The sequence below is a fragment of the Camelus dromedarius genome, chromosome 32, assembly GCF_036321535.1.
Source record: "Camelus dromedarius isolate mCamDro1 chromosome 32, mCamDro1.pat, whole genome shotgun sequence".
Taxonomy (NCBI): domain Eukaryota; kingdom Metazoa; phylum Chordata; class Mammalia; order Artiodactyla; family Camelidae; genus Camelus; species Camelus dromedarius.
The window spans coordinates 21,411,691-21,428,442 of NC_087467.1; the positions used below are offsets into that span (position 1 = coordinate 21,411,691).

The 16,752-nt window shown below is 51.3% G+C and overlaps 1 protein-coding gene across 4 annotated transcripts in view; it reads left to right on the top strand.

Moving 5' to 3' along the window:
- The window catches only part of MTCL1 (microtubule crosslinking factor 1), a 110,845-nt gene that overhangs the window by 19,303 nt on the left and 74,790 nt on the right, over positions 1 to 16,752 (top strand). For all 4 annotated transcript variants that reach the window (XM_064481606.1, XM_031439172.2, XM_064481605.1 and 1 more), the window contains 2 exons: positions 6,252 to 6,476; positions 7,775 to 7,933. In XM_064481606.1, coding sequence (XP_064337676.1) covers positions 6,279 to 6,476; positions 7,775 to 7,933 — 357 coding nt within the window. In that variant the 5' untranslated portion in view covers positions 6,252 to 6,278. The remainder of the gene's footprint in view (positions 1 to 6,251; positions 6,477 to 7,774; positions 7,934 to 16,752) is intronic.

Sequence of the window (16,752 nt, forward strand, 5' to 3'; positions counted from 1 at the left end):
AGCAGCTCAGGGCACCGCAGTGATTAGATGAACTCCTCAGTGCAGGTGGCTGGCGTTTTGCATGGAAGCCCAGTCGGACAAGCACTCTTGTCCCTTGACCTCTGATGAACTCGCGTGTATTTGGAAGTCTTGAGGAATTAAGATGAGAGGATGAGTTCAGTGATCCAGAGGTTTTTGCTTCCCTCTCAGAGCAGACCCAGGCACGTTCTTAGTGACAAGGACATCCACAAATGCTGCTGGCGTGTGTCCCCCCCTACCCTGCCCGCCACTGCGTTTTGCTCCAGCGCTCAGAGACAATCAGACAAGCCTAGTGCTCATTGTGAACATATTAATTATGTTCTCTGTTTCCACAGGCTTTTTCAGGAGGGTTTAATCACTGTGAGTTTATTGGCCTATTTTGAAAATGCTTTCCAAGTGGCTGGTGATGCTGTCCCAACACGCCCTCCTCCTGCCCCACGCAGTGTGCCCCAGAGTGCCCCCGTCCTGCAGGGCCGGCCAGGCTGGCGTGGGGAAGGGCTGCTTGGTCCGTGCTGCCTTTTCAGTTATTTCCTTAGAACTATTTTTGGTTAAAACAAAAGAAGTCAGCACTAAAGGACAGATACCAGGGGGTTCCTGGAGAGGAGTGGCTTCCCAGGGCAGATCATTGGGTTTTACAGGTTTCAGTGCAGCAGCACCGAGCCAGCCTTCCCCTCCTGTTTCTCCCTTGGAGTTTTCTGAGTTTCAAGGTCTGAAATGACTTGGTTAAATTCGACTGCCTGGATTCCATGCGCTCAGCGTGGCCTGGAAGGGGGAGGGGTGGACACTGAGACAAGAATAAACAGTTCTGAGCACGAAGCGCTTCACCCACTCCTCCCCTTCCTGGCCCGGGCCCTCCTCCCTTTCTTCTGGAGAGTTAAAGTGGACGGTATCTCTGTTCTGCCCTGACATTCTGCCTCCCACACCCAGGTCTTACTCAGCCTGTGGAAAAGCGGCTGTAATAATCTTTGGTGGCAAGACACTGTGGCCCGGGGCACACAGGGCCATCAGCTGCTGGGTGAACTGTCACTCGGTGAACAAAGGGAGCAGTCCCTGCACCGTCTCAGCCTCAGCTGGGACTCAGTGGAGACCATTCCCATTGTCCAGGGGGAAATGAGGTGGATGATCGGCACATTACAGAGGACAGTGGTTCCTGCTGTAGCTCCCAGAAGATGGAAGTGTTGCGGCAGTAGCCAGATGACCGCGCCTGCCGTCCAGAGAGGGTCTCTTTAAAGAGGGGTCATTCCAGTAGGACTAGGTGTTGATTTCAGGGTGTTTAAAGGAGCTTATCAGTGTGATCGGAAGTTTCCATCAGCACTTTTACTACAGAACTGTGGATAAAACTCCTCAAAGGGATTTTCACTGAAATTTCAATCTTGGTTTATTCTCGTGCACACACGTACCTCATTAGTCCTCTAACTTGACACACATATATGTTACGTATAGAGAAGAAAGCCTGATTTGTTGCTCTGCAGGCAAAGGGGAGGAGTGGGGAGCTTCATGCTACTTTAAGATTTCATCTTATATGCGCAGTTCGAAATGTATATTTAACTAAAAATGAATTAGCTTTTCAGTGAGATAATGATCCAGCATTTGAGTATCTGACAGACTTGATGTGAGTTCAGTGTGAAACTTGATGAAGGGGAGTTTTTTTCCTTCCTTGTTAATATCTGTCTTAACAGCAGCAGTTTTCCACTTCTACTTACTGTGTCTAGATTACGTCTGCCAGAAAATGCTATGTTCTGCCTGATTTGGTTTCCTTAAGCATTTAAATGGCACACGTCTTTAAGATTCTTTAATACAATGTTCTCTAAATTAGAGCATGCTGTCTGAAAATTAATGTCATGTTAATTTGAAAATCACTCTCCCATCATGACCCTAATCTGAATAATCACAGTTTTTGCTTTTCAGACGCCTGCTCCCAGCTTACATGGCGTGTTACTTGTAACTTCTTTTCACCAAACCTGCAAATTGCTTTTTCCAAGGCTCTGTGAAAAGAGTTGAGACCCTGGCCTCGTCCCGTGTCTGCAGCAGACTAGAGGGGGGAAGCCATTTAAACGTATGGAATTTCAGTGTCCTCATTGTACAAGTGGGGGTGTTAGTGTCTTTCCTGCACAGGGCAGTGCTTTCCTGAGGACCTGCTGTGGTGATAGCTGTACTTGCATGCTGACGACATCGGATTCCCAGCCTTGGCCTGCTTTTTTTATTTTACGCCAGTGGTGCGCTTTACCAGTAGGACTTAAGGCTGATTACTGTTTCATTTGTCATGGTTGTTGCAGATAATTTCTAGCGTTTACTGGAAAGAGCACGTGTCTGAAACCAGACAGCCTCAGCTTGTAGGTGGGCTTCCGTGTGTTAGCAAAAAGCGTTTGGACATGTTCACCGGGGCGGGGGGGTTGGTCTCCTTGTCCATCAGATGCCGGTGGTGTGTCCCTGGCAGGATTATCGTGGGCTCAGGACGAAGGTAAAGTGCTTAATAAAGGCTGTCTTGTGTTCTACCAATTTAGAGGAAACAGGAGGTATGAGAGCAGTGATTCAAATACGTGCAGTTATGGTCTCTCCCTAATTTTCTTTTCAACGCAGCTAATGTTAGTGATTATTTATGCCAAAAAGTACTAGCTGTTTACATCTGCATCTGACCTGCTCAGTGATCCGGGGGTGTGGGTTCATCTCGTCCTGGAACAGGGATTTTTAGCCTGCAGTGGTGGTGCGGGCGTCTGTGTAACACATCCAACATTTAACGTCAGGGTGGAGGAGGGGCCCCGTTACAAAGTCTGCAAACCAGAGAATATTTTTACCTGGAAGTTATATCACATGTCTTTTTATGGCTGTGTCACATTTGAAAACTCTTGTTGGAGTAACAGGTAACGTCAGGCATTAAGGCCCTGATAAACTTTCTAGGAGGAAAAGCAATCTCAAAGGTTCCTTCCACAAACAGAGTCCCCAGCATCACTTTGTATTTGTACGTGTACGTATACGGCAGTGATTACCGCTTGCGTTGAACTATTTTTTAATTAGTTACCCAGTGAAATAATTACCTTTTAACTGTATTCAGACACAAGTATAGAGATTAGGCTGTTTCTCCAGGTCAGAGCAGATTCATGGATGGGACCCTAGTGAAACTTGGCCTTGATGCTGCAGATTCAGGAGTGACTCTCTACTCTTTATCAGGAGAATGGCCCGTACGGGCCTGTTGGAAAGCTTCTGGGCTGTGGCTGGTCCCCTCCAGGGTGGCCACGCTCCCCTCCTGCAGTATCAATGCCTCAGTGCCGGGGTCGGGCGTCCTGAACAACCTCTCTGCTGCAGGTTGGCAAAGACCTTCCTGTAATAGCTGTGTTCTTCAGGCCCCAGAAGAGCCCTGCCTGTCTGGCTGACCCACTTCTGTGCTGGGCCCAGTAACTCCCAGTCCCAGCAAGTTTTCCTACGAGGAACTAGATTTATAGGAAGAGATCTCCAGAGAGGGGGAGAGAAAAGAAAAAGAAATGAAACTTGCTTCTACTTCACAACATTTTCAACACTAGAATTTACCTTTCTTAGGATGCCTTAGAATGTCTTATTTTTAATGAGGTTGTCATCACTAGTTCCGAAATTCTGTAAGAACACTTAGCAGACGAGAAGAAAAACATTTTATTCGTTTAATCCCTGCGAGGCTGGGAACGCCTTCCTCCCTGACAGCCCTTCTCCTTGGGCGTCCCCTGAAATAGACTCCATTTGGAGTCACGGTCAGCGGAGCAGGTGGTCCTCTTGGCCGGGTGGAGTGGGCGGAGTGGGAGAACGTACGGGCTAGATTCAGGGAAACGAGATGCCACGTCTGTGTGCTTCCCGAGACGGGTGATTGCTGCACGTGGTGGGGTGGGCGGGACAGTCGTCTTCACCCCGTGAGTGCCGGTCTCTGTTTTTCCACGAGGATTCGCAACTCGCTTAATAGCCTCTGGGACGTAATCTCACCCAGGATAAAATACTCTTCGGGAGATTTCTCTCTCATCGGTTTCTCATCTGTGAGGCGCTGATGTTGGGAAACTCTTGTTCTTCATTGTAAGTAAATCCCTGGTTTTATGATTAAATGCAGGTGGCCTCCCTGGCCTTCTGAGACGGCCTGCACTCCGTCTGTGGAGCGCTCATCTCTCTGAATAAATCTACCTTAACTCAGGGGAAAAAAAGGAATAAATGCAGGATTAGTGGGAGTGGTGAGGCTCCAGGGAGAAAGCGAGTAGCAGGAGAGCTGGCAAGCTAGGGAGCCCACGTCCAGGGAGGCTTCCCCTGGGCTGCAGTGTCCGTTGTGCAGAGCAAATGGGAATGACCGAGGGTGTCCTGGTCTGGAGGTGCAGGCTATCTATGATGAAAGGAATCGAGAAAACTCCTAGAATGCATTTCTTAGTCTCCCACCTTCCAGGCTGCTCCTCCTGGAAGTCGTTGTCATGGAATTTGCATCTCGCCTGCTGCAGCCCTGTCTATGGGTTTGGGAAGGATTCCTCACGATTGGACTACAAGACTGGAACAAAGCAGAGGGCGGCTATGCCCAGCTTGCGTTGTATTTATGATTTCGTCTTTCCAGGTGTTGACCGATGTTCCCATGTGTTCATTCCACAAATACTGGTTGAGGCCCTTGTGTGGCTGACACTGCTCTAGACACGGGGGGTGCAGAGGGGAGCTGACTCTCGAGGTGTCTGCCCTCCTGGGGCTCACCTTTCCGCGAGGGCGAGGGCGACAGACGCTGAGTAGGAAGAAACAGATTATATTCAACAGTGATTAGGGGTGGGAAGGAAATAGGGCAGGCCCGGGACTAGAGACCGTGGGGCTGGGGGTGTCGGGGAAGGTGGTGTGTGCCTTCCAAATGATGTGACCATGAGCTCTGCCAAGAGCTGGCTGGGGAGGGGCGTTTTAAGGAGAAGGCAGCACAGGGGACCCTGTGGGGCCAGCGGGGGAGAGGGAGGGAGGGGCCCTGGGGGACTTAGAAGAATTTCCTCTGTGTGATGGGAAGCCCCCTGGAGGGTCTGAGCTGGGGGAGGTGGTCTGCGTTACATGCTGAGAGGATGACTCTGGGTGGAGAATGGACGACAGAGGATGAGATGCTGGAGGGGACACCGGGAGCCCAGGTGCTGGGCCTACCTGTGTGCGAGCCGCTCCCGTGAGAGGCGTGGAGGCTGACGGGCGCCGTGGTGTGGAGCCGCTGGGAAGACAGCCCTGCAGGTTGTTTTGTTTTTGTTTTAATTGGAGTATAGTTCATTTACAATCTTGTGTTTCTGGTGTTCAGCATAGTGATTCAGTTAAACATACATATATATCTATTCCTTTCCCTAGTACTTTCCATTATAGGTCATTCCAAGCTATTGAAGGTTGTTCCCTGTGCTCTCCAGTGGGGCCTTGTTGTTTATTTCACATATAGTAGTTTGTATCTGTGCATCCCAAACTCCTAATTTTTCCTTCCCCCACCCCTTTCCTGTTTGGTAACCATAAGTTTGTTTCCTATGTGAGTCTGTTCCTGTTTTGTAAACAAGTTCACTAGCGTCATTTTTTCAGATTCTATTTTGATGTTGAGCTGATGGCACTGCGTTGACTGTGGGATGGGAGGGAGGGAGGGAGGGGGCCAGGAATAACCCTGGGTTTTCTCCTGTACCCGGAGTGTCTTCACGTCAGTGCCAGCCTAGAATGGAGATGGGGAGTGCAGGACAGGCGAATGAAAAACCAAACCCGAGTGTATTTGAAACAGCACACAAGGCTTTACCCTTACAGCCCTGAGTCCCATGGTCAGTGCTGAGGTTGTGTTGCGGGACGGGATTTCAGGGACGTTTGCAGGTGTGCGGTAATGCTGGGGCAGCGCACAGTTATGGGTCCACTAAGGTTTATGTTCTTTGAAGGCGACATGTGTCTGACTCACCTTCCTGCCCAGACTGTCTTAGAGATACAGCTTTAGGCCCGTGTTTGGTTTGAATCTAAAGGCTGAGTTACTGCAGAGATGACTGCATTTATGATTATGCTTCTGTAAGGAAATGTCGGGGGTGGAGTGACTGCTGAGAAGCTGTGATGAATGATCCAGGCTAGTTCTTGGCTTCTGCCCCTTGCGATTTGAGCAGACGTTGGGTGATGCTGTCTTGTGCAGGGTCACACAGGTGTGGCTGGACACCGGCAAGTAGCCGGCGGGTGGTGGACGGTGGTGCGGGCAGGGGTGGATGGGATGAAGGTGGGTCCTTGATGATGCACTTGGCTTCTAAGTCTGCCCTGTCTGGCTTGTGTAGGACGAGTTGGATGAACTCCGTGCCGAGATGGAGGAGATGAGGGACAGTTACTTAGAGGAAGACGTTTACCAGCTGCAGGAACTCCGGCGGGAGCTGGACCGCGCCAACAAGAACTGCCGGATCCTGCAGTACCGCCTCAGGAAGGCCGAGCAGAAGAGCCTGAAGGTGGCTGAGACCGGGCAGGTGGACGGCGAGCTCGTCCGCAGCCTGGAGCAGGACTTAAAGGTGGGTGAGCCGGCGGGATGGGACCTGCCCCCCGGAAGGGACTGCAGGGGGCAGGATATGGACCTGAAATGTCACCCTCAGAACCCACTTCCGCGCGGTCTTGGTGTTCGGTCAGTGCCGTCAGTGTCTCTCTCAGCAGATTTCAGCTTAAATGTTCTTCGCTCGGTGATTGGTCTTATAGGGTGTGTAGGGTCATGTGGCTTTGATGGACCAAGATTTAAACCCATCATAGGAACTGGAATCTTAACCCCCCTCCAAAAAAGGAAGAAAAGAAATCATAGTAATGGATCTACAATTAAAGAAAAAAAAAAAACAACACCTGCCCATTGTGTATAAATTGTATAAGAACTCCTCCTAAAGATCGGAAATGTTTTAAAATTGAATTATCAGTTCAATCGTAGTCAAAGACCACTTTTAAAAATTGACCATAATCACTTGGCATTTTTTGTTGTTGTTGCTTTTTAAGTTTCTAGAACGCGGAAAACTTGAAATTCCCGTCATCCAAGTTAAGGCTTGTAGTGGTGATCTAACCGAAGGAGATACAGGGCGTAACTAGCTGCCTGCGGGGTCTCTCAGAACCACTGGCGGGTGTGGGGAGGAGGTGAAAACATCCCAGACTTTACCCCGGTTGTTCTGTCCCCCACAGCTCCTCTCGTGCCCCCATTATCCAGTCGTTTATCTTGCGATGACTTATGCATCGTGTCCCCTTATCACGCGCGTCCCTGTGAAATCTCATGCAGCCGCTCACTGTAACAGGAAAGGGATCTTTGTAACAGATCTATAAGCCACTAACCACACGTCATTCACTGTGATGTAAAGGTGATTTATATTTCTCTTACAAAATCTCCCTCTTCACTTTTAGAAAGTGAAAATGTGTAACTGCTTTTAACATTCAAATATTGTACCTCAGTAAGCGGCTTAAAACTTGACTCCATCTAGTGCATCCAGAATTACTGTATTTGCTTTTTTTAGCAAGTAGCTTTAGTATTATTTTAGGGAAGAGAAATGCTTGTTTGATGATGATGACAGTGAGTTTAATGTATCCTTGGAAGCGTGCGTGCCTGGGCAGAGTTGGCATTCTTAGTGAGAGTCTGTGAGGAGGGCTGTGCAAAGCGGCCTTTTAGCCCGGGTGACAGTCCTGTTCCCCCTGACTGTGGACTTCATGCTTTAGACGAGGCCTGCTGACAGTGCCAGGGCCTTTGCTCTTTGGTGTAACACAGTGTTCCTTAATGCGCCGCCTCTGAAGTTTGGAAGCACCCTTAGCCCATCCTGACGACTGTCTCTGTGGGTCCACGCAGGTAGCCAAAGATGTGTCTGTCAGATTGCACCATGAACTTGAGACTGTGGAGGAGAAAAGAGCCAGAGCCGAGGACGAGAATGAGACGCTCCGACAGCAGATGATTGAAGTGGAGATATCCAGGCAGGCCCTCCAGAATGAGCTGGAGAGACTGAAGGAGGTAACCCAGCGTCGTCTGTGGACGTGTCCCTGGGGTTGGGTCGTGAGGAACTCGCGACTCCATGTTTCCAGTTCTTGTCGTGGTCTGAGGCAGGGGTCAGCCAGCTGTGGTTTGTGCAGCCCGAGAACTAAGAATGGTTTTTACAATTTTTATAGCATTGTTAAAAAAAAAAAAAAAAACCTAAAAGTAAACCTAAAAAAGCAAAGATGCCAACGTGACTTGCAAAGCCTGAAATATTTGCTGTCTGGCCCTTTGCAGAAAAGGCTTGTTGGACCCTGGGCTAAAGCTGTTTTTTATCATTTCCATTCAGAGGAGCTAGCCGTTAATTTCCTTTATGGGTCCAAACGGGGTATGTTATTACTAAAATACTAAAGGAGGCAGTTGGTTTTTTTTTCCTCGAGAGCCTCTCTTGCAATGAGCTGGAAAATACGCCGTCCTTGCCCATTATCTGTGTAAACAGACGACGTGTGTGCGCAGCCTCTGTCTGTTACCCGGCCAGTGTGATTTAAATACAGATTTCTTTTAAATTTCAGGGAGTGAATGTGTTCTCGCAGAGGGGTCCAGGCCATGAATATGTATTTTTGTTCATTTGCAGCAGTAATGCAAATCCTGTTTTGCGGGGCTCCCATGATAAGATTAAAGCTGAGTGTTTCTTGGAGAACATCCTGCATGTTGATGAAGTTAAAAACTGGTGGTGAGGGCTTCAAGACGGCGGCTCAAGCCAGCGTCCTCGCCGCCAACAGCCCCACTTAGCGTGTCAGCTTCCTGGTCTGCCCGCCCTCCACCAGCAACTCACTGGGGGGCCGGACGTGAATGTGAGCAGGCCCTGCCCTCCGGGTGTGTGCGTCCCCGTCGGCGCAAGTCAGCAGCAGAGCCAGTCAGTCACAGCCCAGGCACTGCTGCCGCCCCGCCTGCGACCTCCCTGCCAGCCGCCCTCTACGTGGGGTAGATTCCGCGTGTTGTCACCACTTCTCTGAAGAGGCGTGTGTTTCGTTCCTTGGTCCCTCGTCAGCGCCCCCTCCCTGCTTCCTGAGTGCCCCCGTGGGACCGCCTTCACCGTGGGGACACCTAGAGCAGTGCCCGGTGCTCCAGGGTCCCCGGGGACGCGCCGGGCGAGGGAGGGATGGAGGTGAGGGTGTGGGGCCGCGGCGGGCTTCTCTGAGGGGGAGGGCCATCCTGAGAGCGCTGTCGCTGTGGGCAGCCCTGCCCGGCTGGGGGCCTCGCACCTCTCCGCTTGAGGCTGAGTAATTCATGCCCCCGTTTCCTTCGGCCTGAGTTTTCTGGAAGGCCTGCTGTCATGAGATTTTCCCTCAGTTTCCAGTTGGAACCTCACCTTGAGGGTATGGGAAACAACCTGGAAGTCTGTTTTGTAAATTCTACGTGTGCGTACGTGTAAAGATGCAGATCACACACCTAAGTGAATGCCTGTGTGGAGAGCAAACAGAGACCCTTGCACATTTAGATGGATTTGTGAAGGACTTGGCATCAGGTCAGGAACAGCTCTCTGGGGAGAGAGTGGTCACTGAGGTTGGAGGCAGGGACCCCGAGAGCGGTGAGGTGGGTTACGAGGGGGGGGTGGGCGGTCGGCCCCTCCTTTTCTCTAGGGGTTAAAATGACTCACGAGGCTGGCTCCTCTGGGACCCAGGAATGGTATTTGACCTCTGGAGCTGCAGTCAGACCGGTGGGGCTGCGTGTGTACACCAGGCGTCTTGGTGCTCAGAAGGCTGAGGAATCTGGACACTGGTGGACTGTGCTGGAAGTGGAGAGTGGAGAAGCGAGCCGCCCACGGTTCAGAGGTGGCCGGTGGGGATGCTTATCAGAAAATGCCGGCTGGGGTCTCTGAGAATGGGTTCTCTTTACCGAAGCCAGGACAGAGTCCGCTGAGGGGGCTGCTGGAGAGCCGGGATGGTCTTTCCTCCGTCCTGAGCCTTGTTCACCTTGGGAGTTTGGCAGCTGCACAAAGCACCACTTTCTGGGAAAGGCGGGGACAGTCGTGCCCCATGTGTGTCCCCAGGGCAGGTGCGGTTGCAGGTGCGTGTGTGCCCTCAGCCTCGGGGGACAGAAAGGGCTCTGTGCTGTCGCTCCAGCATTTCCTAGCCTGCCGGCTGTTTCCCGCTCCCCGGTGCCCTTCTCCAAGGTGGGTTTCATCAAACTCAGTCTGTCCAGGAACAGACTGGTCACCGTCGTCCCCACCTGCACCTGTGTTAATGGTGCCACCGTCCTTCTAGACCCCCAGGCTCAGGCGATGGCAGGGACCCTTGCCACTCTTGCCCCGCCCCTTAACTGCCTCCTGTCCACCTTCACTGTCTTAGAAATTGTCCTTCTCACCAGTATGTGCGGCGACATGGATGAACCTCGAAAATGTACCAAGTGGAAGAAGCCAGGCATTGTGAGTCCATTTATAGGAACTGTTCAGACAGGTCAATCCATAAACACAGGAAACGGACGAGTGGATTCCAGCGTGGGGAGGGGGGAGACCGCCTGCGGTCCCCTGCTGGGGGACGACGTTTGGAACTCCACAGAGGTGGTGGTTGCGTGATGTGAATGTGCTCAGTGCCACTGAATCACGCACCTGAAAATGGCTCATTTTAACGTCCAGTCACATATTTTACTGTCCTGTCCATCCTTTCACCTGTCTCCTCTCAGATGAGCGTCTGAGGGCTGACTGCCGTCACCACGTTAGGCGTGCACTGCTTCTAGCCGCTCCCTTTTCTGTTTTAGCTTCCGAAGCTGAGTGTCCCTCTGCTGAAACAAACTGCCTCGCACTCTCGCGTGGCACCGCTCCATCCCTGCGTCCCGACTGGGCGCCCCCCCCCCACGGCAATAAGCCCTCGGTGGGGTGCAGGGCAGTGGGAGGGATGAGATGAGACTGTGCCCTCTGGTCCTCTTGGATGAACGGAGGTGTGTCGTGGAAACGTCACCTCCTCCGGCGATAGCTGAGGGTTAGGGAGGGCTGGCAGGCTCCCCCCGGAGCTGTCCCTCCTGGGAGCCAGCTGGCCTGCTCCCGGGGCCTCCTCGTGCCGTGTCTGTGCACGCAGACCCCCATTTAGCCCTTCACCTGGGCAAAGCTTAACATTTTTTTTTTTTGCCCTTTTTTGGGAAGTATATTTCTAGTACTGTCTGTGGTAGAATATCTCAAAAGGCTGGAAATGGTTAACTTGAGTTTCACCTTCTTAAAGATTGCCCAAGCACTTTCCCTCAGGAGTATTTCATTCCACCAGAAAGTCTGCTCAACACAAAAATAACTAGCCAAGTTCGCTGGCACTCGCAAGGACGGACATGTTCTAGATCCCTCCGGGGAACCAGGGTGGGTGCACGGAGCCACAGGGGACCAGCTGGCTGTCAGCTGGCCCTCGTGGGACACCTTCCAGCACCATTCAGGATGCAATGCTGATTCTCTGGGTTTGGTTCTGACTTCTTTTGGGCCGAGCAAAGGGTCAGGTTTTGTAAATATTTCTTGAGTGCTTGAGAGGAATATACATGCTCCAATTTTGGAGTAAAGACTTTATATCCATTAGATTGAAGACTTTCAAGCTTGAACTATAACCCATAGCAGGAAGTAGGTTTTATATCGTCACTCAATATACAAATGTGAAGGTTTCACAAAATAATGCTTATCTTTGCCATATCAGGTGCATTCTGATGTTTTCAAGTCTATTCTGTTCTGGGTTTTTTGATGGTGGTTATAAGTTTGATTAGTGCATTAGTGGATTGCCACAATTTGGAAAAAATGTATTGGATCGTTTGTTCATTGTGGTGTTCAACTTTTCTATATCCTTTATAGTTTTGCCTGCTAAATGTGCCTAGTTAGGGTAAAGATAGATTAAAATCTCCCCATTATAATTTTGCATTTAAATTTTCTTCTTGTAATCTGTCAAACTTTATAGAGTTTGAATATGACTGCACAAAGATTTAGAACTATTTTTGTGGTGAATTGTTTCCTTTATCATTTGACAATGACCTCTTCGTCCTAATCTGGCTTTTTTGCTGTAGAGCCTACGTTGTCTGCTTTTATCATCTACGTCGAATTTCTCTTAGTGTTTACCTGAGATTGCGTTTTTTTGTGATTCTGTTTGTTTTTCTACGCAGACCTGCTTTCATCTACTGGTCCTGATTTGGGGGTGGGAGGGCGTTTAGCTGGAGAACAGGAAGGGAAGAGATAGAGTATCCTGCATGACAGCCCAGTGATGGGCCCGCTGACTTAATAATGAGGTGGCAGGATGGGACGAGAGAGCAGGACGAATCGGGGGTGTCTGCTTAAGTCATTTTCCCAAATGCTGCGACACGAGAAGAGTCCAGGGTGGGGGTGTGTGTGTGCATGTGTGTGTGCACGTGGTGTCTGCACGGAGATCTGGTGGGAAACAGCCTCTGTGTCCTGCCCGCACCCTGAGGGCGGGGATGCGATTGGACTGGAGCCGCGTCAACCAAGGGGACAAAGACCAGGCCAGGAGATCAGCATTCAGAGCCCGTGGGGTTGGCGGGGGTGCGGGTCGGGGCAGGGCAGCCACCGCAGGAAGACTTGGCAGGGTAGTTTGAACGCTTCTGCTCTAAATGGCACGGTTTTGGTGTCTGGGAAGAAAGGGGGCATGTGTTCAGTTAAACAACCGTAAGTAGCGCTAATGGGGGATTCACTGTTGCTGGAAGGGACGCGGTCGCTCTGGTCCCCGGCACCTGCCCCGGAGCCGTTCCTTGTCAAAATCAAGATGGAGTCACAGTGAGGTTTCCACGAGGCTAGGAAAGGGGTGGTGGCCCCCCACCATGTGCCTCTGACCCAGCACCCTCCCCCCCATCCTCGGGACCTCAGCCCGAGCCCCGCCTCCTCCTCCGCTGCGGCCCCGGGAGGAGGCGGCCTCAGGCTGCCAGGTGGCACTGGAGGGGGCTCCGTGCAGACGCCTGAGTGGGGCCCCACCAGGGAGGACACTGGGAAACGATGGGCTCCCCAGGAAGGGCATCTGCATCTTGCTTTGACCCACTGATGCTTCTCTATAAAACTTCTCCTCTTAGAAGCATTTATTAAGCTGCGTCTTTCATCTCTACTGAGAAAATTATAGGAAGGAGGGCAGAACTTACCTTTGAGGAGAGTGGCCCAGCCCTCCCAGCCTGTCTCACCCTGCTCCCTTAGACGGCACCAAGATTCCCACCTCTGCCGACTGAGATGCCGCCTGCTCGTTAAGGTCCTCCCAGAAATGCCACCTCCTCCTTGAAGCCTTCCCAGCACCTGTTTCTGAACTCTTCCATGAGGCACTGATAGATTCTCATGCAGTTGTGAGAAACAGTAGAGAAAGGTCCCGTGTGCCCTTCAGCCAGTTTCCCCAAGTTTACAAGGTAACATCTTATAAAACCAGTGTGATCTCACAACTAGATCGCACCGATTCAGCTGAGCTGTAGGTCGGTTTTGTCACGAGGGTCCCCGACGTGGACCTTTTATGGTCACGCCCACTTCCCTCCCCCCAGCACCTGCTGCTGTGGTCTCTGTTTCCACCATCTTGTCATTTCAAGAGTCTGACCTAAATGAAGGCATGCAGCGGGTACCGGTGGGGTGCTGGCTTTTTTCACTCGGCATCATTCCCTGGAGACACAGCCAGGTTGTGGTTTGTATCCACAGCCCGTCCCTTTTTGTTGCGGAGGAGAGGTGCACGGTGAGTGTGCACCACGCGGAGCTAAACCAGCCCTGGTTGGAGGACGTCTGGGTCGTGTCCGGTTTGCGGCTACTAGGAATACGGTTGCTATGAACGTGTTTTGTGCAGGTTTTTGTAGGAACGTGCGTCGTCGCTCCCCTAGGATAGATGCTCAGTTTCTGGGTTCTGTGGTAGGTGCATATTTAGTTTTTTAAAGAAAGTGCCAGGCTGCTGTCCAGGCAGGCTCACACTCACACTCCGGGCAGTACGGAGGCGCCAGGGCTGTGCGCCCTCACGGGTTTGGCGCTGTCGCTGTCTTTGGCTTTAGCCGTTCTGCCGGGTGGTGTTTCGTGCATTTCCCTGATGGGTATCTTTCCATGCAGTGTTTGCCGTCTGAGTGTCCTCTTTGGTCTCTTCGTGTCTTTTGCCCATTTCCTAATTAGGTTGCTTGCATATGTTACTCGTGTGTGTGTGTGTGTGTGTGAGAGAGAGACTGTTGAGTTCTGAGAGTTCTGTTACTTTCTAGACGCCCTTGGTTGGACATACAGTTTGCAAGTATTTTCTCCCGTTTTGTAGTTCATCTTTCATCTTTCAGCAGGATCTTTCGCTGGGCAAGTGTTTTTAATTTTGATGAAGTTCAATTTATAAATATTTCCTTTTATGGTATCAGTTCTCAGAGCCCTTTGCGTAGCTCTAGATTCTGAATAGTTTCTGCTGTGCTTTTTGGGGAAGGTTTTGTAGTTTTACATATGACATCTCCATCCGTGGTGACCCTCGTGGGTTCACTTTTGTGTAAGGCGTGAGACGCGAGTCAGGGTTCACTTTCTTTGCCAGTGGACGCCCCGTTGTTCCAGCGCCATCTCTTAAAAAGGCTGTTTTCCTCCATTGAATTACTTTTGTACCTTGGTCAGAAATCAGGTGGACACGTGTATGCAGGTCTGTGTCTGGGCTCTGTTCTAGTCCCTGAACACCTGCCCGCCCAGCGTCGATCACTCAGCTGTGTGAATCTCACAGGTGCTTCCTTGGCGGGTGTCTGCTCCAGCCGGCGGTGTGCAAGTCTCGCCGGACCCCTCAGTGCATCTCAGAGCTCATGTCTCTGACGTACAGGATTTGTACATGTATCGGCAGGTCCCAGCCCTTGCCAGGCCCCAGCCCTTGCCAGGCCATCAGTAGATGTTTGTTGAATTAGTGAAGGTTTCATCATTTTTATTTTTCCTTGACAAAGAGCCGTGGTATTGCCTTCAGGTCTCTTGATGAGGGATTTCTGGTTCTGTAAACGCTGACCTCAGGACGGTTCATCCAGACCGTAATTCTCCTGGAGGTCAAGTATTCTGACCATGACCGTGGGCCACCAGACCACCCTGTCTGGTGAGCGATGAGGAGCACTGCTGCTGCTGGTCGCTTCTGGAACTTTCATCCAAGCCCGGGGTCCCTTGCTGGATTGTGCCACGCCTGGCTGTCTCTGTGGGCGGGCGGCCTCCTCTCTGCCTGTTCCTTACAGCCCTGTGGGTGCCCAGGTGGCCTTCCAGGCAGAGGGCGGCCCCTTCCGTGGCGCGTCAGAAGCAGCAGTGCTGTGTGAGCCGCCACTGACTTCAGGCCACATCCACTCCCTGCAGAGATTTAAGTGCCAACCCCTCCTCCTCTGCCCTCAGCACAGCCTTTCCCGGCACGTGGGAAACTTCACAAATTGTGCGGAGGGTGGCCCGTCAGCCTGTCATCTGCTGTTTAATCCTTAGTGTTGTTTGTGAATTTCAGTGAAAGGGTCACCATTCATGCTGCTTTTCTTAAGAAATAATTAAAATGTAGACAGAGCGCATATTTCTGGATGGTTTAGACGCCACTAGACAGCTGACTGCATCCGTTTTGTGCTACGGGAACAAATAGCAAATGTTTCTGTTTTCAAAATTTACATTTGATGCCAGAGGTGGGGGGGGGTCTGTCAGAATCATATGCTGTGTGTGGTGTTACTGGGGTCGTATAGTTTGGGTAACTTTTATCCTCAAATGCAGAATCAAGAGCCAGAGAATTAGACGTGCCTGGAAGATGCTACCTGATGTTTTCTTGGTGTTTCTCTGACTCAAGTGAAAAGCATCCAACGCTGAGTGGTGTGATTATGGACTGATACACAGTTCTTATTTTTTCCCTTTAGTCAGAAATTATTCAGCATTGAAAAGACGCCAAGTTATGTCTGTATAGTTCTGCACCCGTGCAGATGTCTCACCGTTGAGCAGTTGCTTGCCGGCGTTTGAATTCTTGCTGTAAGGAGGAGGAAACTCAGGGAAAGGACAGGCGGACCTGAGCCTCCCAGGGCTCGCCCACGGGTTGGGCAGCTCTGCTGCAGGACGGCTCGTGGGGGAAGCTCGGTTCTCACTTGCCCCCCAGCATCGCAGATGCTCCTTTCCGCGGCCCGCGGCGGTTGGACTGGAGCAAAGGAATGTACGGGATGTGGGAGCGTGCATCGGGTGGTCGGCATTCAAGCACGGACGCTGTTCATCTCTGGATGCTGGTGGGAGCTGGTCACCCGGCCAAGCGGTGCTTGTAATTGAGCACGTGCCTTTGGATGGCTGTGTCCTGAGTCGCTGGAGTGGCCCCTCATCCGTTGCTTCTCCTCACACGTGGTGTCTGGCTGGGTCCTGAGCGGGGCTGGGAGCCGGAGAGGGCTGTTTTGGGGGAACGAGTGGTGGGACGCTGGGGTGCCGGGCAACCCCCCCCCCCCCAGAAATGCTGGGCGAGGTGTGTGGAGTGGGCCTGTGAAGAGGCTGGTGAATTTAGTCATCTGTGGGGTTTTTTTTTTTTTTGCATTTAAAACCAATTGTATAGTTGGTTTACAATGTCGTGTTAGTTTCGTGCGTACAGCAGAGTGGTTTATATGTGTGTGTACATATGTTCTATTTCAGATTCTCTTCCGTTATAGCTTATTACGAGGTACTGAGTTTCGTTCCCTGTGCTCTGCAGTGAGAACCTGTTTTAGTTATGTATGTATCTTTGCTGGTTTTGTTTGCTTGCTGAGGAGGAGGCCATTAGGTTTCCTCACTGATGCTGGCTGGAGGAGGTGCCAGGGATTGAACCTGGGACCTCGTGTGTGCTGTTCCTGCACTCTGCCACCTGACCTATACCCTTCCCCCAGCGTGAACTTATTTTAAAACACTTCAGTGACGGAGCGCTTTACCTGTTCCAGCTGGAGGGGGTTGTAGGTGCTTG